Below are 24,259 nucleotides of genomic sequence, written 5' to 3' on the forward strand. Positions count from 1 at the left end.
ATTTTACATTTGCAGTGTTAATCATAGTGGCTTAAGGCTCCCAAAGTAATAGATCGCTTTTATAGAATCCTTTTATACATTGCTGGAACATTTTGTTCTGCACCACACATTGCTATGACTTCCTTTCCAAAATATAAACTTCAAAAACTTTGAAGATGGGAAAAGGATTTATAAAAGGGTATCAACATATTAAGTGATTGGACTAAACAGTGGCAAATAGAACTCAATGTCAGAAAGTGAGAGGTCACCCACTTTGGATCCAAGAATGACAAATCAAAAAATTTTCTAAATGACAAGAGACTAGAAACTGTGAAGAGGTAAAGAGATTCAGGTTTCCACATGCACAAATTACTAAAAGCTAGTGCATACGTGAGGTGGCTGCCTTTGACACCAAGGCAGTATTTGACTGAGTTGGCAAAAGGGAGCCCTAGCAAAACTGGAGTCAATGGGAATCAGAAGGAAAACTCTCCACTGGTTGGAGTCATACCTAGCCCCAAGAAAGATGGTTGTTGGAGATCTATCATCTCAGTTCCAGGACATCACTGCAGGAATTTCTTAGGGTAGTGTCCTAGGCCCAAACATCTTCAGCTACTTCACCAATAACGTCCCCTCCATCATAAGGTCAGAAAGGTCAGAAGTGGGGATATTCGCTAATGATTGCACAATGTTCAGCATCATTTGCAGTTATTCAGTCTATGTCCAAATGCAGCAAGACCTGGACAATATCCAGGCTTTGGCTGACAAATGGCAAGTAACATTCGCACCACATAAGTACCAGGCAATGACCATCTCCAACAAGGGAGAATCTAACCATCTCCCCATGACGTTCAATGGCAACACCATTGCTCAATTCCCCCACTATCAACATTCTTGAGGTTACCATTGACCAGAAACTGAACTGGACAAGCCAAATAAATACAGTGGCTTCAAGAGCAGGTCAGAGGCTAGGAATCCTGCGGTGAGTAACTCACCTCCTGACTGCCCAAAGCCTGTCCATCATCTACAAAGCACAAGTCAGGAGTGTGATGGAATACTCTTCGGGAGCCAGCTTGATTGGCACCCCATCCACAAACATTCACTCCCTCCACCACCGATGCACAGTAGCAGCAGTGTGCACCATCTACAAAATGCACTGCAGGAATTCACCAAAGTTCCTTAGACACCATCTTCCAAATGTTAGACAGCATCTTCCAAACCCATGACCGCTACCATCTAGAAGGACAAGGACAGCAAACTCATGGGAACACCACAGCCTGGAAGTTTCCCTCCAAGCCACTCACCATCCCAACTTGGAAATTTATCACCATTCAATCACTGTTGCTGGGTCAAAAATCCTGAACTCCCACCATAACAGCACTGTGGGTGTATCTGCACCACATGAACTGCAGTGATTCAAGAAGGCAGCTCATCACCACCTTCTCAAGGGCAATTAGGGATGGGCAACAAATGTTGGCCTAGCCAATGAAGCCCACATCCCATGAATGAATAAAAAACAGTACAAAAATATAATCAAAAAGGTTTGTGGAATGTTGGTCATTATCTAAAGGGATCTGGAATGTAATTAGGAAGAAGTTATGTGATTTCATTTTGTGGGACAATCTGGAATAAAGGGGCACAACCTTAAAATTAGAGTTAGGCCACTTAGCAGTGAAATCAGGAAGCACTGAAAAATCCCACTCTTTCTTTCCCTTCTGGATGCTGGATCAAGTGAAATTTTCTACGCAGAGCTGAATCCAATTTTAGTTGATAGTAAGATCAATTGGATGGAGTTGAGATTTAGATTAGCCATTGTTTGATTGAAAAATGGGAACAGGCTTAAGGTGCTGAATGGCCTACTCTCTTCTTATGTTAAATTAGTCTCCTCATCCCTTGACTATACAGCACTGCAGCAGCAATATATGGCTGAATTTTACAATCCTCTGGGGGCAGGATGGCAGGTGCAGGGAGGTGTAAAACTGAGCAGCATTGTTGTGGAGCCAAGCCCGTCACCTACCCACCCTGCAGGTATTTTACCCATGACAGGGGAGATGGCGGGTGGCCTGCTCACCCATGGGCCAATTGAGGCTCCTGGCTCCTCTTCTTCAGCGGACCCACTACAGTCCCAGCAGTGGCCACCACTCTCCCAGTGTTACTGCTGAGACAAGAGAGTTGGTGGCCATTCCAATGGCCGGCAGCTCTCAGAAGCTGGAATTCCTCTGGGTGGGGGATAAAACTCTCATATCAAGATAATTAAAGGCCTGAAAGCTAAAAAAAATGGCTATGGGGTGAACTGTGAGCTGGCCAAGCACAAGGAGCAGGGGGGGAGATTCGGTCCCAACTTTTACTCCAGGGGCAGGGATCCTGCCCTACTTAAAATTCAACCGTTAATAGGTGATCGAATGGTAAATGTGTGTGTGGGATTGTACATAAGCACCATGTTTTCAAGTTTAGCCATTCCTGTTAGAAAGAAGTAAAATTCTGAGCCCTATTATTTGGTTCCCAATGACCATTGAGGATGGGCTAATATGAAAGGTGAGTTATTTACAAAAATTCACAAATTTAAAATTACATTGGAATTAGGAATTGATTTAAGTTTTCCTATTTTTGGTTAAGTTTCCTAGTGATGTATGGAATGTTTATTAAGCTGATTGTTCCCAAAATTTCTTCACTTCTATTGCAGGTAATGGACAGTGCCATGCCACTGATTGGCGAGTACATTGAGGAGGACAGGCAATTAATAGCAGACTTGGTCATAGGGAAAATGAACCAGCTTCTGTCAGAGAACTCTACAGCTTCCCAGCAAAGAGTCGGAATGACATTGACCCAGGTTAGCAAACAAACAAACATGCAGGTTTTCTTCCTCTGCTTTATTTCCTCCTCCTTCCTGTGGTGGCGTGGATTCTTTGCTGCATTATGGCTCCATAGAAGATGCAAGGTGCTCTCTCATAGAATCGTAGATACATTACAGCATAGGAGGAGACCATTCATCCTGTTGTGTCCATGCCAGCTCTCTGCAAAAGTAACTTAGCTAGTCCCCCTTCCTGTCCTTTCCCCATAGCCCTGCAGTTCTTCTCTCTTCAGGTTTACCCAGTTCATCTTTTGAAAGCCATGATGAATTTGCCTTCCCAGCAGGCAATAAATTCCAAATTCAAATCACTCACTGCATAAAAACTTGTTTCCTCATGTTGCCGGTAGTTCATTAACCAATCACCTTATATTGTGGTCCTCTGGTTCTCAAACCTTCTGCCAATGGGAACAGTCTCTTTCTATTTACTCTATCTAAACCACTCATTATTTTGAACATCTCTCTCAAATTACCTCTTAATTTTCTCTAAGAACAACAACCCCAGCTTTTCCATTCTATCCATTAAAACTAAAACCATTTCACAAAGCTTTTCTGCACCTTCTCTGAAACCTTCACATCCTTCCTAAAGTGCGGTGTCCAGAATTGGGCACAATGCTCTAGTTAAGGCCAAACCAGTGTTATAATCCCAAAGAGACCGATAACTGTAAGAAAGGAATTTGAATTTCCAGTGATGATCTTAAACAAATTGCACAACAAGATTTCAAGTTTTAAGACTTTTACTGCAGCAAACTAAAAGCAACATTGTGCCCAAAAATCTTTCTGCATTGTGAGATTTTACTCTCTCCCTTAAGTAGGCACTCTATTCTCCTCAAACAAGTCCAAAGTGATGCTTAGCTCCCAAGATCTTGCTTGCCTTCTTTTCCTTTTCCAGCCAGATAACTTCTAATCTCTGAACTGGCTTTTATGGTGAGGGCTACCCTTGAGATTGTTCCTTCTAGCCAATACGAGGCAAATCTTCCAGTCTGATTTAAATCCTCACATACTCTGTTTATTCAATCCAAGCACATGCTCCCAGCCACATTCTTGAGTGGTGAACGATAGAGACTGGCTGCCTCTATCTCTCAGCTCTCTTTCTCAGATTCTGGCCAGACTATTCATCCAAAAGGGTTAAATAAACCTCTTATGCTTTCTCTAACAAAACACTTTTTAATAAAATTGTCCAAATTCCTCTGGACTATTGTAACTTTGTAGCAATTTTCTCAAACGAAACAAAATAATTTCAACTCCTTCCTCGCTGAATTTAGGCACTTGGTGAATATTCTTTGCCAAATCAAAACCAGGAGTTAAATCTGAATTATTGTAAAGCTTTCTTGCTACTCCCTATTCTTGGGATCAAAGCCTTTCTCTGTCTGGTTCAAATTTCCTGGCTTCTCCTTCTCTTTGAAATTTTAGTTCAAGTATTCACATTTCCCCTTCTTTTGCTCTTTCTCTTTCCAATTCAAGTTTTTTTCATTTCTTTTTTGTTCTCTCTTTTTCTTTTTCTTTCCTTTGAAATTCTAATTCAAGTTGCTTCATTTACAACTATGTCCTGGCTAACTCAAATTATGTTTTATGTGGATTACTTTTCTCTTCCTTACGGTTCAGATGTTGAGCCAATACCTCAACAATTCCACTTTCTTAGCACTTGCTTTTAGATCTGTTCCAACCTCTGTTATCACCTTCAAATTAACCTTTACTAACTGTTGCAAGGCAACAGACAAGTCCTCTCTTTAGAGCTGAAATTCTGCAATAGACATAGCCATTTTAACTTTTCAAAGAGTACGGCATAAGTCACTGTGAAATCTTGTCATTTAAGCATTAACAAATCCCAGTGTACCCATCTCAGCCTGTGGATTCGAAAGCCTGCAAGAACCCCCAGTTTGTTATAATCCCCGTAGAGATTGATAACTTTAACAAAGAAATCCAAATTCCCAGTGGCCAACTTAAAGGAATTGCAGAATTTCAAGTTTTAAAACATCTAGTGTAGCAAACGAACTAAAACATTGACTTAACACTGAAGAAGAGTCATACAGACTCGAAATGTTAGCTGTTTCTCTCCCCACAGATGCTGCCAGACCTCCTGAGTTTTTCCAGCATTTTTTTCTCTTTATTTCAGATTTCTGCATCCACAGTATTTTGCTTTCATCATTAACTTAACACCATTTCATAGGTAACAAAATTCCCATGTTAATGCTTTAATGTAATGGAAAATCTCCCTCCACAGTAATACTTTACTCTGTCCCTTAAGTAGAAACTCTATTCTCTCAGAACCAGTTCAAAGTGATGCTTAGCTCCCAGGATCTTGCTTGCCTTCTTTTCCTTTTCCAACCAAATAACTTCTAATCCCTGAACTGGCTTTTACGGTGAGGATCACCCTGGAGATTGATCCCTTTAGTGAAACCTAGGTGAATATTCCAGACTTACATAAATCTGCATGAACTCAGTCTCTTCAATCTGAGTGCAAGCTCCCACCTGCATTCTTGAATGGTGAAACATAAAGACTCACTGCCTCTCTCTCTCTCCAATTCCACTTCTTCTAATTACAATAATCACCTACTTCCACTTTTGTAACATTGTCGTCTTCCACTCCTACAACAAACCCATTTGCTGTTGAAACCCTCATTTATGCTTTTCTCACTTCCAGACTTGATTACTCCAATGCTGCCTGGCTTCTCATTCTCCACTCTCTATAAACTCTATAATTGATTCAGTCCTTTGTTGCTTGCACAAACATTGGAAACAGCATACAAATCCAAGCTTCCCACCCACCCGTCTCATCAAACACTACCTGCCCCACCTGTGGCAGAGTGTGCGGATCCAGCATTGGACTTTTTAGTCACCTCAGGACCCACAACCCCGGAGTGGAAGTCACCTAAGAAGAGGAAGAAGAAGTCTGTTTGCTATCCTGTGTTAAGTCCTGCTCAACCATCACTCCCTGTTATTGCTGACCACAATGGCTCCTGGTTTCTTAAGTTTCAAATTTAAAATTGTTTTCTTTGTGTTGAAACCTCTGCATGGCATCACCATCCCCATGCCTCTGCAATCTTCTCCCACTCTCAAGCCTTGCACCCATTTCTCTTACACCTCCTTCAAATGCTTTAGCTTTTCTATGTTAACAGCAGAATATAAATGCAGGATGTTGTTGTATCTTGCTGATCGCAAAGAACAATCAATTCCTCCAGCCAAATGCCAGGCCAAAACTCCGAATAACCAGAAGGTGCTCTGCAATGATATTGTAAATTTATGTATCAAAATATATATTCCATTTCTCTTCAGTGGTTTATTGGGAGGAAACAAATAGACCAGTTTTCTTCCCTCAAACCAATATTTTTCTGAGGTCTTCGTGAATTTGAAAACTTAATTTTCCAAAATAAACTGACGGTCGCGTGTGTGTCTCAGTTCCCAGAACCCTTACTAAAAATCACTTTCCCTGCCTGGATCATGCATACATTATATTCACAAAGTGTATAGTGGGCTGAATTTTCTACTGCCAATAGGTTCCATTGTACAGTCATCTCCTTCAGGGTACATTGGGTTTTTGTTGAACTAATCAGGAGCCTTTCACCTCCAGGGAGTGATGAACTGTGCCAACGGCAATTAAATCTACTGCCCAGCTACCACAAAGTTCTCATTTTCACCTTAATCTCTTATATCAACAGGTCCAGCCTCAATCAACAAAAACACAGGTGCATCCTCTACCAGGAGCCACCAACCAGTGGGGCCAAGCTCGTCCACCAACTCAAGGTGTGTAATTTTTACAGGTACATGGGGGATTAGACCAGTCATAAGGCAATTCAGTATTTCCTCTAAGTGGAACTAAGAAAATGCCTTGAATATATATTTATCAAATAAACGAAGTCAGGAAGCCTGATGGAACATTTCAGCTGTTTCAGTTTAAGTGAAACTGTCCTGAATCCCAACAAAATAATCATTACTTTCAATTGGACTGTCTGTAAAAATGAACAGCTACCTCTTCTCCATTCAAGGTCTGGGCTTCAAGTGAGCATCCGCTGTTTTCAAAATGAACTGGGGCTATGCTATCTAACAGGCTTGAGATTAGTCAATTGACTCTTATTGTATCAAGTCCAGAATTTCAGAAACCTGCCTAATCTGGTTTTGATAATTGTCTTTGATGTGTAGCTTATATTTAAAAAAGTGTTAATTCACTTTGTTTTAAAACACACGTGCGCAACTCAATCCAAAATCCTTTTCATAAAAAATTTGCAGTGCTAGGAGAAAAAAATGTACAGTAACACATTAGAAACATGTGGACAATACATCCTTTCAACTAAATGCTGTGTTGAAGAACGTGCAACAAAGGTGGGGCCTGAATTTTCACTTTGGGGTCGGAAAACAGGAACCAGGACTGTTTTTGGGTCCTAAGCCGACCCCAGGGGGGAACAATCACTGGTTGAAATTTTGACTGGGCTGCTCCTTGAATTGGCAAGGAGATGGGTTCCCTTGTCAATTAAAGTGATGGATGGGCTCTCGAATTTGGAGGCCAACCAGAGGCCTCTCAACTTCAGAGGAGCAACTGGCTGCCATGCAGCCACAGTGGGGAGGGGGATGGTGAAGAGGTGGGGGTGGGGAATCCCTCTACAGGGCAGCCTTTGGCTGTGCCCACCACCCCCCCCCCCCCCCCCCCCCCCCACCCCCCACCCCCACCCCCACCCCAATCCACCCAAGCAGGCAGGCAGGCAGTCCTCTATTACCTACCCTTAAATAAGGCTCTTAATGAGCCTAATTGGCTGCCTGCCTTGTTGGGGCCGGGCAGCCCTGTCAGCCCCGAACCCACCTCGACCAAAACATCAGCTGGTGCCAGTATTTTTGGGCCCTGTCCACTCCATTCCCAACCTTGGCAGGGCCTAAAAATCCTGCCATGATGTATGTGGGTGGGGGTGATCAGTAATTACCCAAACATTTTCTGCCATGGGATTGATGCTAAAAGCCCTGATGTCCACATGGGAGCCATGTATGGTGTAAGAGAACCCTGTCACTTAACAAAAGCCAACACTCCCTTTACACAAGAAAACCTGGGGATGCATGGAATGGAAAGGCATGGTAACTTTCAAAAGCCAAGAATGACAGGATTTGCCCCATTTTAGTAGAAGATGAAGATTAAAATTAGGCTTGCAGCACAGCTCTTTTACTTTCACCTGATTACATATCAGAAAATTGGGTTGGTGCTGATGTGGAAAAAGCTGTGGCAACTTCTACAACTATAAGGAACTGTGTTAGAAGCTGCCTGCAGATCATCCTGCAGCATATGGCAGTATCTCTAACGAAATGGAGGCAGCTTCTGATATTTTTTTTATTTATTCATGGGATGTGGGCTTCACTGTCTGAGCCAGCATTTATTGCCCATCCCCAGTTGCCCTTGAGAAGGTGGTGATGAGCTGCCTTCTTGAACCGAAGTAGCCCATGTAGTGTAAGTACACTCACAGTGCTATTAGGGAGTTCCAGGAATTTGACCCAGCGACAGTGAAGGAATGGCGATATATTTTCATGTCAGGATGGTGAGTGACTTGGAGGGGAACCTCCAGGTGGTGGTGTTCCCATTTATCTGCTGCCCTTGTCCTTCTAGATGGTAGTAGTTGTAGGCTTGGAAGGTGCTGCCGAAGGAGCCTTGGTGAGTTCCTGCAGTTCATCTTGTAGATGCTACGCTGCTACTATGTGTCAGTGGTGGAGGGAGTGAAAGTTTGTGGGTGTGGTGCCATTCAAGTGGGCTGCTTTGTCCTGGATGGTGTCAAGCTTCTTGAGTGTTGTGGGAGCTGCACTCATCCAGGCAAATGGGGAGTATTCCATCACACTCCTGACTTGTGCCTTGTAGGTGGTGGACAGGCTTTGGGGCGGTGAGTTACACATCACATGATTCCTAGCCTCTGACCTGCTCTTGTAGCCACAGTATTTATAGGCTAGTCCAGTTCAGTTTCTGGTCACCCACAGGATGTTGATAGTGGGGATTCAGTGATAGTAATGCCATTGGGCGATGGTTGGATTCTTTCTTGTTGATGGTCATTGCCTGGTGCTTGTGTGGCACGAATGTTACTTGTCACTTGTCAGCCCAAACCTGGATATTGTCCAGGTCTTGCTGCATTGCAGATAGACTGCTTCGGAATCTGAGGAGTCCCGAATGGTGATATACCAGGTTTGGGTATATGTGAGGGACTATGAGTGCCAGGTCCTGAGGTACAAAAGGTGTGGTCTTATCTGTCTGTGCACCTGAACTTGTTCTCCTCCTCATCCTGATTGAGGAGAGCTCGTAGAACTGTGAAAAGAATTCCTGTCTGTAGCACTTTTGTTTGCTACAACTTTGATTGCAGCAGGAAACAAACCAGGCTCATGGCAAGTCATGGAACTGAAATACTCTTATGTAGAATTGGCACCTTCCACAGCAACAGAAACTAATGCAGGTTACAAAATTAAAAAACGCTTTGGTGAGAAGAGAAAATACACAAGTTTAGCATCAACTTTTGTTGCAGGAACCTGGCTTAAAAATAGGGAATAAGAACAGTGGTTACCTGAAGATTGAGTACGAGAAATACAATTAGTATCATATTGAGACCGGTGCCGGCCACTATTGCAGATTCCTTTTCCTGTCATTTTTCTTCGCCACAAAATTGCTGTGTACTGCAAATTAGCTGATTTTTAGTACCCAGGCTCAGCAACAGAGCACCACAAAATCATGGCAGGTATCAAATATGGTAGCTGCTGAGCATGAAAGCAAATCAAAGTGAAAGTTACTCCAGTCTGTGGTGCGATGCCTCCCTGGAGCTTCAGAATGGTGGAGGCCCTGGACTAGCTGGCCTTTCTGGCCAGGAACAGTCTGTGCCACAGAAGAAAATACATTTACCCCCTGCCCCATCACCCCCACCAAAAAAAACTCTCCTCATCCTATTTTTGCTAAAAGAATGTTACAGGGAATTAAAGAGCCCATGTAGCGATCAGTGTCCCACACAACCAACCAAAACAGGATCAGAGATTTAGTGATTTCAGTTCAATTCATCTGATTGATTTTTTTAATTAGTCACCTTCCACATTGGACTAATAGTACATAAAGTTGTTCTGAATTTTGCGTGTGCAGAAATCGTGCATGTCGTGCCTAGTCTGACGGAATGTCGCAGCACTTGCTTTAATTCCAGGGAAAGTCTAGTCCTGACTTACTTATTATTGACTGTTTCTGTAATAATAAGCACCACCTGATGAATTGCCTTCGAAAAGTCTTTAAGCAAAAAGTTTCAAAATATCTGAGGATGTGTGATTCCAAGCCACAGGAAGTTTGGAGATCACTTGGGAGGAAATTCTGTAAAAGGGATAAGAGAAAAAAATAAATCAGACTTCACTGAATTTGCTTTCTTTTTCTTAAATGCAGGAAGCCCACGACAACCCCAAAGCCCTCAGATTCACCGTTCCAACACAGTGCCTCATCAAAGACCTTCTCCACAGGGTCAGCAGCCCCCAAGTCCTCAGTCCAGCACAAATCAGCAAGAGAAATCTCCAGGTTCAGGTTCTCCAAAACAGATCAAATCTGCAGGCGCCTCTCCTAACCAGTCATTCAAGCCTGGAGCTTTCTCGGCACAGCCATCGAGGACCCCTGCTCAGGGCCAGGCCCTTTCACAACCAAGATCTGGGGTCGCAACACTACAACAACAGACCACAACACCACAGCCACTGCTCAAGTAAGTGGTCTAAGGACACAGTTTGAAAGAGATATATTTTAAATATCTTAAATAGTATTTACCTCCCAATCATCCCTCCCACGTTCTTTCCTAACCAAGCTGACAGTTATAAAACTTTCTTACAATTTTGTGTCAATACAACTGGCTAAAACACAACTGCAAGTTATACAAAAACAGTTCAGGGAAGCCTATCCAACATTCGTCTCCTTGCACTGTGATCCCTGTTGAGAGCATTGAGACAAAGGAGTAGGCATCAATTCATGTCCTATTTCTCTGTGGTATGTCACATTAGTACATCATCACACTATGTCACCCAACTGCTAAAAGCATAGCTCATATTAGTATCAAAGGAGCATCAAGCTAAGGCAACACCAGACAATGAACCTTGCAAAATAATCACTCCCAATGTCTTGTATATATCTTTTATTGTCAGAGCTGTATCATGCTTTTGTCATTAATATCTACTGTTAATATAGCGATTTACAGATATGAAAAGCGAAACGTTCAGGAATTTAACAGCAGAGCATTAACAGCAGAATCCAGCATATTACACCACAGAGCTTTAGCCACCCTTCTGTATACTGATTTTTTTCTCTAAAATTGCTGGAAGGAAATGTTTCATATCTGTAATAGACTTCTCTTATAATTGTGAACTGGCATCATAATTGGAAACAGCTATCACAATTGAGCTTAAAGAGCAATTGTCTCATTCTATTGTGAACATTGTACGGCGAAGATAAAAGTGAATCTGATTTGTCCACCAATTGAATTAATTCAATGAAACCTGCTAATTAGTGAAGTTTTAGCTGCAGAAAAACTGTAGAAATTATAATGGAGAACAGTTCAAAATTAATAGGCAGAAGATCTTCTACAATCCCATCTGAATTTCTTACATGTGATCCTCAGTATGCAAAGTTCTGCCGGGGGAGTGTTAATCTATAAAATAGACTCTTAAAGTCTTCATGCTTCTCAGTTGGGCCACTAAGATATCTACTATGGGAAGTGAAAATTTCACATGTCGTAGTAGATATGTAGTTCAGAGATCGAGGTTAAGGTAAATTGTTAGACCAAATTAGGGGGAATTTTGCTATTAATCATGCTAAACTTAATCCAGATTCAGGTAACCCTAAAATGGAAAGTGTTCCTCTTCCTAATACTAGTCCCTATCACTTTGATAAACACAAACAAATTCACCAATAGTTCAAACTTGTGATATTCCTGATGGAAACAATAGGAATTACTTAAACATTTGAAAGTGGAGGCTACTTTATTCAGTATGTGGGCAATAGATTTTGCATTTTGATTCTCTGAGAGCATAACAAGTATTACAGCTAACAAAAACCTCTCCCCATTTAATTTCTCTTTCAGCAAATCTCAATCATTGACAAACAGTTTCAGTGTTACTGAGCCCCCTCAGCGTACTGGCGCCAATGAAGATGAAGCGAAAGCAGAGACAATTCGGAACCTAAGGAAGTCCTTCGCCAGCCTCTTTTCTGATTAACCCTTTACAGTATTCTCATTTTGTGAGTTAATGAAATAGAAGCACCTGGAAATCGAAGCACCTGCCAATCTGTTCTCAAAGGTTGATGGGAATTAGAGATGGAAATATCTGGAGTGGATGCAAACACTGTTACATGGATCAATGGGCGGTGCATTTCACTTTATGGATAACAAGCTTTAAAATGAGGTATTGTTTTCCAACTAGGCCAAGAGGCAAAAAAATTCCTGCTGTGCCAGGTGTGTGCAGATGTTAAGTGTGTGTGTGATGTGAATAACTGTGGCACTTTATCTCTCAAAGCAGCTTGTAGAATGTCGTATGGAATGCTGTTAATCAGAGAATCATCATTTATTTGGATTGAAAAACACTACACAAAATGGACTGATCACTATTCCCTGATGACAAAACTAATAGATTCATCCATCTATTCAGGTCATTCCTATGTTTTCATGCACTTCAATTTCACACAGTTTTAAATCCTATCCAGAATCACTATCTTTGAAAGGTGATGTCAGTTAGGAAAGAAGCGTATTTATTGCTGTCCTGATTCAGTTCCAATTTGAATCCCAGATATATTATTTCTCTCATTCTAATCCTTGATAATTTTGCTCAGAGTAGAAGAAACAGAAAAAAGGAAAACATCAATTCTATGGGTCAATACCATTTTAGACAAGCACTGCTCTCCTGTGTCTTTCCATAATTAGTAAAACAGCAGGGAAGGAATTCCCTGATCTGGACTGCAAATATGGAGATGATTACCAATCAGAACAGAAACTCACTACCACCTCCCTATCTTTGTTAGTGTGACAGACTCTACAAGTCAGGGTAGGCTTCTTTCCTAACTGACATCACATTTCAAAGATAGTAAGGTGCTTTGAATGTAATTGGCAATTGCCAATAGAGTTGCATTCCATATTAAACTGCAGCTAGATGCTATTCTTAGTTCATCACATCCAGTCACACCAGTCTGAAATAATTGCAGTAACTACTGACTTGAACAGTAGGATAGCGTGGGCTTAGCTTTCAAAATGTCCTCCTTTTTGTGCCTATGTTTGAGATCAACAACAATCTTGAGTTTGCAAGCTTTACCTCGAGGCAAACTTTGAAGCTACTTGAAAATGTAAGCTTCCAATAGGATGATAGAGGGTTGGGAATCCATAGTTATGAGGCAAGATAAGATACTGTGACTGTTTCTGCTGGCACATAGATGGTTAAGAGAAGATTTAATTGAGGGTTTTTATTGGGATCATCAATTTCAAATTGTCACTACAAAAGTGAAGAAAGCATAGGAGAAATGTCTTTATTCAGAGAATTGTTAAAACATGGAATACTTTACCTACATGGAGTTGAGGCAGGTCTATTGAATATTTAAAGGAAAGTGGGATAAATATTTGAAGCCAAGGAAGATACAGGAAGTGAGCAGAAATCAGGCCAATAAGATTGTTTTGGATTGCTCCAGATGTTATGATATGGCAGGTGTTATTTGTCAGGCTGACCAAATCCCAACGGGAAACTTGGTCAAGCTATCATAACAATTTTACAATTTGTATTTATTATGAGAAGGTATATACACTAAAGTCATAAGTAAAGAGTCCACTACTACCTTTGGAGATTTAAAAGATTAAATTAAAACATTTATTAACAAAAGAAAGGAAGTTAAACACACAAAGTTACAATTATACAGTTAAACTTAGTCTTATAACAGTTCCCAAAAGATTTCTACTTAATTAGACTCCTAACTACATGCCCCTTTCAGGTAACAGTTCAAATAGATTCCTAATCTATAAAACATCCAGCAATATTACCACAAGCACCCACTGTTGCTATAAGGGAGATGTTTCAAAGCTTCCCTCCCCTTCACTCAACAATGGAATTCCAAGACTTTTAACAAAACCTTGCACTTTAGACCAAACCAGTGCTTCTCTGGGGTGGCTAGAGATTACTTTACCACAGATCTATTTCACACAGTCTGCCTCTCAAGTTCTCTCAGAGCCACTCACCACATGGCTTTCCATCTTTTTAAAAATATATTGTCTCCCTTTTGATCTGTAAATCTCATTGTTTCACCCTTGCTTTGGAAGTTACTTTTCCCAGAATATAAAAATCTTTCATATTGTCCTTATGGCCAGCACTTTCTGGAAATATAAACTTAATAACTTTGCTTTATTTATCTTGCCAGTTGTAAAACAGCTTATGTCCTTTTGAAAATCAAGAAACCTCTCAACTTATCTACAAATGCAAATTTCATTCACACTGTATCTGCTGAGGCCTCATCTTAGCTTACCCATCTCCATTTCAAAATGCCTGCTATTTTACACTTAATCTTTTTGATAATTCAAACCTTGCAGTCTGACCGTCTTTAGTTTAATTAAATTTAGTCACACACACAAACATACACACACAACACAGCCCCCACAGGCCTGTTTTAAAGTATCCCACAGTAATATTAGGAAAACATATTTCCTTTACACATCAACAGCCCATTCTAAACATAATGGGCACTCTTTATATGCTATAATATCCTTTGGTTTGTGAAAGTACACAATTTCTTCAAAGTTGGTGCAAAAAAGCATCTAAGATTGTCAACTCAGGCAAGAAATTAACCGTTTCCCTGTTTGGATCTACACAGCAAATAACATGTAATACCACATCATTTTTGGGGGGCTAATTCTATCATTTGGTGATGCTGTAAAATGGGTTACCATCTGATTTTCTTGAATATTGACTAACCCCAATTGTAACCCTAATACTTCAAAGGCAGGGAGAAATCACATGGTGATGCCATGAGACTGATCATAACTCAGATTTCTGATACTAAGAAGAGACACTGGAGAAACTTGGGATTTTCAGGCCAGAAAGGAGGCATGAGAGCTGATATTGTGGAGATATACAAGATAGCTAAATCCATGAAATCCATGAGGAATTTTACTTTAAGCTATAGGAGTAGAACTAGGTTCAAACTAATAAAAAGGTTATAATAGGATTGATAAAGAAATCTTCTTCACACAAATGGTGAGCAAATTCTGAACTAAATCTCCAAATATAATGGAAATTAAATTATTGGAATAATTTAACAAGTGAATGCTACAGTGGGTGATATTAGGATCTGTCAAAATGAATGGATGAAGATGGCTGAATGGCCTCCTTCATTCTTAACTATTTGGTGACAATTGGCTTGACTAAGCCTTGAGGAAAGATATATAGGGGAGGTTCATATGTAGGTGGCTTTAAAAATCCGTATTGTTAAGTTTCAGTGGTGCACCTAGGAAGCAACATTTTTACATGGACTGTGATACAGAGAGTGAGACAGCCCTCAGGGTTATAACAATGGGCAGGTAAATGTGGGATAATCCATGCCCATGGTAATGAACGCATTGGGTCTCAGTGAGCAAGAAAAATTAACATGACCTATCACTTAAACTGGAAAATGGGTTTTAAAGTCCCAAACCAGTAAGTCAAAATTCTAAACCATCAGAAAATGATTTACGGTGATTTTTTCATTGTACACTCCCAGTATGAGGCAGGCTGTATTAAGATCCTGCCTTCTTGTCACATGGGTTTGTTCTCGTTCTCCTTCTTAATATATTGACATTAAATAGTTGAAAATTTGCAAATTTTAGTATAGGTTTAATCAAAATAATGACAACATGTGGAACATGCAGCCATAAAATATTGGCTTTGGTCAATGCGTAATCCAAGTTACCAGAAAGGTATTGTGCAATGCTTTCAAATGAATGGGATTCTCTTACTATTTGTCACTTCTTATTGTAGCATGCCTAACATGACCATCTGAAGTGTTTTTTTTGTTATTTTGCTAATGTACATAAAATGGAAAGCTCTTCCTCCAAAAGGTGACAACAAAAAACTGTCAATAATTTGGTGAGCCAAAACTGCATGATTGTCTGACAGTCAAACTGCTGCTTTGTTGTTGTTTTAATGAATTATTTTAAAATGCTTTTCCACCACTTGTCTCCTGAAACCACATTTAGCAAGACTTCAGTATTCTGAAGTAAATTATCATTTATTGTGTGTAAGCCTAAACAATGAGTCTTTGCAGTCAAATCAAACATGGTGCATAACAAGAATTTGACTCAAATGTTATACAACTCCCCCACCCCATCTCAAGAAGAAATTGTCAATTAATTAGAATACCTTACTCGTCCTCACTGGATTCAAAGATAGGGAAAGGACAGGACTCTTGGAACTGCTGTGCCCCCACCCCTCCCTCACCCAGTAGGTTGCCAACTCCAGGGTTGCCCTGGCATTTCCAGTAATTAAAGACTAACCTCCAGAACACTGCTGCAAGCAACCAAGAAAAGTCATAGGGGGCAATTGAAAAAAAATGTTTCTTAAATTTTCTTTGAACTCCTTTGTTTACTAGCTGTATTAGGTGGAGAAAGGTTGATTGACAGTCAAGAGTCATACAACTGGGTAATGAAGAGCCTAATGCACTTTCCATTTGGTAAAGGGAATGCAGTGCACAATGAGGATGGACATATTGGCAGGTATGGGTAGCGGGGTGGTTGGCGACAGCCAGTTATGTGATGAGATGTCCAGAAATACCCAATTAGAGTTGGCATCCCTATATCCCAGTGCAAGTCACCAGCTCAGGAGAGGAGGGTAAATTGTTAAAGTTTCTTCTGCAGCAAAACATAGTCATTTTTATAGTGTGTGTTGACTTTGTTTTTTTTTTCACTTTTTATGTTGGAATTTTGCCATTTTTTAAAGTATCTCCCATCTCCTATCCTAGAAATGATGCTCAGAAAGCCCACTCCTGCGTCCTTCCTGCAGAGGCATGACTGAGCTCAGATACTGAAGCTGCAATTTTAAACCTGTCCACTGATGGGAATGGGATGGCAGATGGTTAAAACACAATTAACAACTTACTCCTGCCTGCAGCCATTTCTTTCCAACGTTGAAAAAGGTGCCCATTGGAAGCAGACAGGAGCCACAGGAATATTAAAATTGCTTTCCTATAATAGTTAGTACCATTGTAATTTTTAATAACAATGGAAGCAGTCCCAGGAATTCAAATCCAAGCTTCAGTATCTGTCCCAGTGTACTGTACTACCGTGCAAGTTATTGAAATGTCTTTTACTTACATCCATTGTGGATGATATTGAGAATGAGGACTCTGATTTACGTTTCTAATGTGTTAAATTGACATATTTCTACTATTATTTAGTGAAGTTGTAATTCAATCGTGATGAGGAAGAATGTTATACTTGGCCTACGTGTTGTTGTAACGTTGAATTAAGAGTGACACTTGTTTCTTTTAAAAATAAAGTTAATCTTTTGTGCTCTGTACAGTTGTTCCTTAACTACAGAGATAAGAAATGTCTTTCTATGAGAGTTGTGCATCTTTGGAACTCTCTTCCCCAGAGAGCGGTGGAAGCAGGGTCAATGAATATTTTTAAGGCAGAGGCAGATTGACTCTCTTGTTAGTCAAGAATTTAAGGTTATTGGGGGATGGGTGGAATGTGGAGTTGAGGCCACAATCAGATCAGCCATGATCTTATTGAATGGCAGGGTAGGCTCGAGGGGCCAAATAGCTGACTCCTACTCCTAAATTCATAAATGTATGTATGTTCATAATTTTCTTCCTCTTCTTCAGCCAATGATGACTGAACCTCAAGTACAGTTCTTTGGGGCCATTAGGTATATGGATGCTGCTAAAGTAATAGTTCTTTCTGTGAGTTTAGATAGTGAATGCAAGTAGACTTTCAATCGTACAGGATAGCACATCCAAATCTGATGTTGTCTTCATCCAATACCAGACCGACACACCTTCCTGCAATATTCACAGAACAGTATTCAGAAGAGGAAATTCCGGCAACTTCCTGGCGTGCATGGCTTAGTATCATAACTAGTACAATATAACTAGTACATGTAATTAAAACATGATCACTACGACATCTTGTTAGTCAAGAATTTAAGGTTATCGGGGGATGGGTGGAATGTGGAGTTGAGGCCACGATCAGATCAGTCATGATCTCATTGAATGGCAGGGTAGATCTGGGCCTGTTGAAGTCCCAGCTGTGGTCATCATTCCCGGTGGCACTCCTAGGACTGAAGAGCTGTTGGTCCTCTAATTGGCCAGCAGCTCTTGGAGGCAGGATATCCTGTCTCAGAGGAGCGCTAGTTATAAATTTGGTGGAAGGGGCCACCACCTTCATGTTAATTCCCAGCCTCTCTTTCAATACAAGTTTTAGATGCTTGATTTCCAGAGAATGAGTTGCAAGAAAGGGTCTGTATTTGATATCGAAGCACTGGTTTGCCCCAGATTTGAAAATGTAAGTAAACTTGTTCACAAATACCAAGTAGTCTTGATTCTAGCAGCATAAACCAATGTATCAATAACGAATCGCATCTGCAAGCAGTACACAGATTGTAAATTTATCACTGCAGAAAAAGCGAAAGCATGTGCAGTTTGTACACTTGCCAATATGGTGGCTTACACCCTGAAAGAGCAGTTTACAGGCTTGATGTTTGTGACATCTTTTAAGCCTTCAATGCTGATTGGTTAATGAATCAGACCAAAACCATGTCTCGCAACAGATGGGAAATTACCCATTTGGACCATTTTATTAGGATAAAATCCTACTTCGCATCAAACACAAAAATATCAACTTCAACGTTTTCCATCCCAGGAAAATGGAGAAAGACAAACAGAAGAAATTTCCAGCATAATGTAGGTCATGTTCAATGAATCTTATTTTTGCCTTATTTGCTTGCATTGTTGGATATATATTTTTTACGTGGTTATTGTTGTTTTGAAATGAAAACTACCCATGGCCAAACACATAGCACTCTACCGGACAGCTACAAGCTCAATTAAGATTTAAAGCATTTAAAACATCAGGCTATTCTTCACCTAAATAAAATGTGTAGCAAAAGCTAGGTCATCTCCAAAAAAAAAGATATAGAGGGCTCCTGTTGAAATGAAGATTAGAAACCTTAATTAGCTGATCTCTTGGAATTATATTCAGCTTGTAAAGATTGGAGATAGGGGAAGGGGTGAGGGTTACAGTGAATGGGTAAGGAATCAGGTGAGAGAAAATTACAGGGCTTTATATTTAGTAATGGACTGGCCTGGCCTGTTTCTTTGCTGTATATTCTGTGTAGTTGTATATTCAGAGATTTACTGAAGATGATGCAAGTTAGTTTAATAGTTCCTTAACATTTTTTTCAATATGTGACCTTTGCTATAAACATGTATAACCTAAACACCAAAAATAAGGAATTGGCACTCTACGATACATAGTGATTTATTTCTGTCAATATATCAGGAGAAAAGAAGTTTGTTTATTTATCTACTTCACTGCAGAGAGTAAGGAAGTACTGTAAATTCACAAAGCACTCAAGATCTCTCAAATTTGTTTAATCAAACCAAACTGTTGTTCTGCACTTTCTAGTAACGAGAGCTAGCATGATAAAACTCTGGAATAGGCACCTATGCATCATCTAAGCTGGGGACTGTGCAGGTGAACAAAATATATTCAAGGAAAAGGACAAATCAAGTGGTTTAATCCTTTAACTTTAACTTGCACGTCTATTGATACAGTTGGATGCTGAAGGAATATTTACTTGTTTCAATTCAGAACACTTTTGAAGCATTTGTACCTATCAATGTGTTCCATTTCAATATAGATTAAATTATTTTTCCTGAAGGTTATACCCTTAAAATCTGTATATTCATCAGATTTTGCTGTAATATTGCTTAATTTCCTAGAATTCTTGGTGGCCACCCATTTTATTTAGTTGCACAATTCTATTTTTTGGTTTACATCTTGGCTTTAACAATCTCAGAAAACCTACTATCAAGCGACTGTCTGTAAGGAACATATTCATTTATTTTCTGTTGGACTGTGGATTAGAATTGCAATGGTTGCACCGAAATGTCTATTGGAACAGGATGAAAGAGATATACAATGTTGCAGTCCTGGAACAGTGTGGGCCATGGAAGACAGAATGGTGCTGGAAAGGAGTCCTGGACCAAGGGAGCTTCCTGCCAACAGCATTTAATTGACTCTTGGCCAGGTTTTGTGAAGGGCAGGGCAACTGAATAGCTCTTATCCTGAAAGGAATAAGACCTAAAACCTCTGTCTCCTGTGTGTAAGGTTTCAGTAATTCTACAATAATAGCAAGCTGGCTTTTTCTCCTCATATCTCTATAACCTGCTCTCTTTCTGAAAACCCCTGTCAAGGAGCAAAGGGGAAAATCCCTGTTAGAGACATTGAATAGCAAGTTCTCAACCAGTGAACTAAATACTGAAAGGAATTTGGAAGACGTCGATCAAAATCAACCCATCGAATCGTATACTCCAGATTGGTGCTATTAAACTGTTTTATCCCACTCTTAAAATCCATTTTTGTATGTCTTATGTGTGTGTGTTTGTATAGGGATTTAAGAAGGGGATAGAGTTTAAGTTATATTGTTAGAAGTTAGCAGTTCATATTTATTTCTATTGCTGCTGGTTAACAAGTTTGTTCAATAAACAGTTATTTACTTAAGTTTATAAATCTGGCGCTCATGTTCTATTAACCTAAATTAAACAATTAAATAGAATTGAGGCAATCTGGTGGTTTGGTCAAACTTTTCACATTTGTCGCAGCTCAAGGAACAGTGGGGCTTGATATTACAGTGCACTATCCCCAGTGAGTCATGACATATCATTTTATAAAACTATCGGATTTAGTGCTTTGCCTGCAGTACAAGATTTGCCTATAAAACCAAGAATTCTAGGAAATTAAGCATTCTACTTAAAGCTATAGGGTAGGTTAAGTTATTTTGTGTTTTCATGTACAAGTTTGGCATACTTTTCTCTATACATTGATGTTGCTGAGTAGTCCTTCATTTTCCACTTAACTTATTGAATTTTATTTTGGATTTTAAATAGCTAGTCCCAAGCAGCCATTGCATTGAAATTTAAAGTTGGGAGTTCAAGGCTCAGGTGGGAATTTGGAAGAACCCTGTGGATCAATGCAGTTTCTAGAAGTCAAAAATTTGCAAGTAAAAGGAGTTGCAAAATATCTTATCAAGTACCTTAGTTTTAGAAAGCAAACTGTAGTATGGATGTGCTTACAGTATTCAGTAAGCAGTGATGGTAACTGGTAAACAGACTAAAAAAGCTGATTCCACTAATACTTGATTATAATATTTGCTGCTGGCTTTGCACAATGTCATGGGCTTGATATAAAGGACATTTGTAGATATCAGTGTCTTCACATTTATTTGATACTCAGTTAACATCCAGGTGAAATCTAACCGCAGAAATATCATGCTACATGGCAGCAGCCTTTCCCTTGGAAGCAGCTGTGACATCCACATTATACTGCATTGCACAGTCAACCCTATTACATGAAGGAGAGGAACATTGAGTAGATGGCTTGTTAGAGAAATGAGCTAACCTCTGCATCCATGGCTGTGGCCCCGCTATGAAACCTCAGAATAGCAGAAGAATACCAGAGCCTAAATACATCAGCATAATGAAGTCTTCAAGATACAACAGGCTGACAGTTTGGCAGCAATTTCATCAGAGTGCTCAGCATATCTTGCAAGTGCTACAATACATTCTTTTTCCCCTTTTCTTACAACCTACAAAATGACATGCTGCCACCAGGTTTGGACAGGAAACTAGGCCATCTCACAAAACAGATCACATACTCATAAGCATGCAGGTCAGCTCTGTTACCACAGCCAGAGGGCTTTAAGTTCTTTGTAAAGTTTTCAGCCAGCCTAGAAAAGTAACCTTAACTTGATTGCGGCTCCGTTGAAAGTCTACATTTAGAAAGGAAGCAAGTGGTGTCTAATAATTTTATGTTTATATATTAGGGAGGTTAGAGAAATATTATTTGTTCAACTGTTTATTTTTTCTTGTGCAAATGCAATATTTGTTGGTTCAAAATCCTGACTTCTCGCTTTTAGGTGTGCTTATCCAGTCCTTACAGAGGGCTGAATCATTGGCAACGCTTGATATATTTCAATCGCTTGATAGTACAGAACTTAAATATTGCTGAAAAGAGAGACATGTTCCAAAGCTTTTCGTCTTGCATCGTCAGGACAAAATGCAAGAATGCCAAATTTCAAATGATCATAATACTGCAGGAGAAAAAGGTGTGATTGGCAATACCTCAGCCAGAGTCAACTTGCCAACCATGGAGAAAGCAACAGGGATATATTTTAGTAGACAACCTGCAGCGTAGTTTTCTGTTGTGACCTTTACGTTTTCCCACCGTTTAGCTTGAAATTGGTCAGAAAAAAGCACACTCCAGATCACAGTAATGATGTTTGCTTATGGGCAGGGCTGCAGGCACAAAAGCATAAAAATATCCAGCAAAAATCCCCAAATCAAACTGGCTAGTTCCCTGCATCACCTTATGTGTTTGGCAGTTGACTACAAACTTGTTCCTCATTGTTGACAAGATATGGATTGAGAATATTTGAAAGGTTAAGAGTTAGCCCCCTTTAAAATCCATCTTTTAATGTGGAATTTTTTAAAAAAGATCTTCGCTAATATTTTAGAATATTAAAACAGATTACACCTTTCAGTAAAAATATAATTCTCCTCCCTCTGGTAGAAAAGGCAACCTAGAATTTGTCATGTGGGGTGGGACTTTTAAAGCACTATTTAATATTCAAAATTACAAAGCATCCTACTGCAGAAAATCATAGATAATGAATTGAAGACCAAATTTCTATTGAAAATAGTTTTCAATTTGTCATGGGCTTGGATTTTAGAAAGAAAAAGACTATAACTTCAGAGGGAATTTTTTTCCCTTTCAAAAGATATGCAACTTGTGCTAAGGTACTACCTTCTGGGAATATATATCTTTGGTACATTTTCAAGTGTTTATTCAGGCAAGTCTGGGTATTCACATTGAGCCCAATCACACCCTCAGATATTCAAATATAGCCATTTATTGACCCCTACTGAAAAGGGCACAGGTACCACTCCACACTAATCAGAGGCAGTGAGACCAATTGTGTTCAACTTTGCTGAATTTGCCCAATGCAACACATATTAGGAAGTTAAGATGAGATCTTTCTAGTCTGCATAGTTCCACATCATTCAAGCCCCAAGCAACAGAAGCTGGCTGCAAATTATAATCAATGGTTGATATTCTTTTGTTTAAAAGTTTCTGGAAGCTGGGTAGCACACATGAGTTACCAAACTTTAACCTCTGGGTTCAGGCTTCAAGTTCAAGCCAGATTGATGACACGAAACTAAATTGTTGTGCTTGTAAGTGGGATGAATCCAAAGCAAAGTCATAAATAGCCTCAGCTAATAATCTCAAAAGGTCCACAGGATAGAGGTTTGAACTGATGCTTAAATCTCACTCGAGCATTTTAGTGCTTTACCTAGCCTGGGAGCTATTGATGCTGACACTGGAAGATCAATTTTTCAACATTGCACTCCAGGTAAGAGCCTCACCAGCTGATAATGTATATTGGAAATTCCAACATGTGCATCAAACAATTTTCTATTACATTTCAGATATGCATGCAATGGATGAGCCTCCCACCAGGAATGCAGACAAAAGGATATCAATGAAATTTTAAAATATTAGTGATGTGCTTTAGGCAGCTGATTTTAAGAACTGTTAAAGAAAAAAGACTTGCATTTATAATGGGACCTTGCACAGTCACCAGACATCGCAAGTGCTTTACACTAAGTAAAGTAGTGTAGTCACTGTTGTAATGTTAAGTAACTATAATATTTTGTACCAGCTTGTTAACTTCAGATATTTAGTTGAATAAAAAAATTATGCTACAGTTTAATAAGTCATGCGATTATATTAACAGTGTTGCTGCAAGCATATCTGCCTTACTTAGTTTAGGTGGTGTATGTGTATCAACATGCATGCTTAACCAGTGTGGGGATGCAGTTTCATGCTCCTGACTCTCCAATAGGGCGGGGGCTCCTGATCTTAATTAGTCAGAGGAAGACACTGAAGAATTAACTTATTACACCTGCAGACTCAACAGCAAAACTGGACAAGTGGGACACAAGTTGCTTGATACTTGCTTTGAAATGAGGGCGGGGAAGTGGAGGAATGAAGGAATTTAATGGAGGCAAAAAAAAAATCTCACTCCACATATATATTTCAAGAATTCAAATAAATCAGGTGCCGGTCCAAACTCTAAAGTCATATCCATTTCAGATTCACTGATGATCTTGAAGGTCCTTCACAATAATGATTATAGTTGTATCAGAGACCCTTTTTGTAAAAGTCACCAGAAAGAATCATTCCAAAG

General features: G+C 39.8%; 1 protein-coding gene across 1 annotated transcript in view; it reads left to right on the plus strand.

The window, feature by feature from the left end:
• The window catches only part of LOC121293146 (synapsin-3-like), a 998,055-nt gene extending 986,051 nt beyond the window's left edge, over positions 1-12,004 (plus strand). The window contains exons 10-13 of the mRNA XM_041215893.1: positions 2,660-2,806; positions 6,484-6,568; positions 10,197-10,503; positions 11,872-12,004. Of these exons, the coding sequence (XP_041071827.1) occupies positions 2,660-2,806; positions 6,484-6,568; positions 10,197-10,503; positions 11,872-12,004 (672 nt within the window). The remainder of the gene's footprint in view (positions 1-2,659; positions 2,807-6,483; positions 6,569-10,196; positions 10,504-11,871) is intronic.
• Positions 12,005-24,259: the final 12,255 nt, after the last annotated feature.

This window comes from Carcharodon carcharias, chromosome 21 (genome assembly GCF_017639515.1).
Source record: "Carcharodon carcharias isolate sCarCar2 chromosome 21, sCarCar2.pri, whole genome shotgun sequence".
In the NCBI taxonomy this organism is placed as follows: domain Eukaryota; kingdom Metazoa; phylum Chordata; class Chondrichthyes; order Lamniformes; family Lamnidae; genus Carcharodon; species Carcharodon carcharias.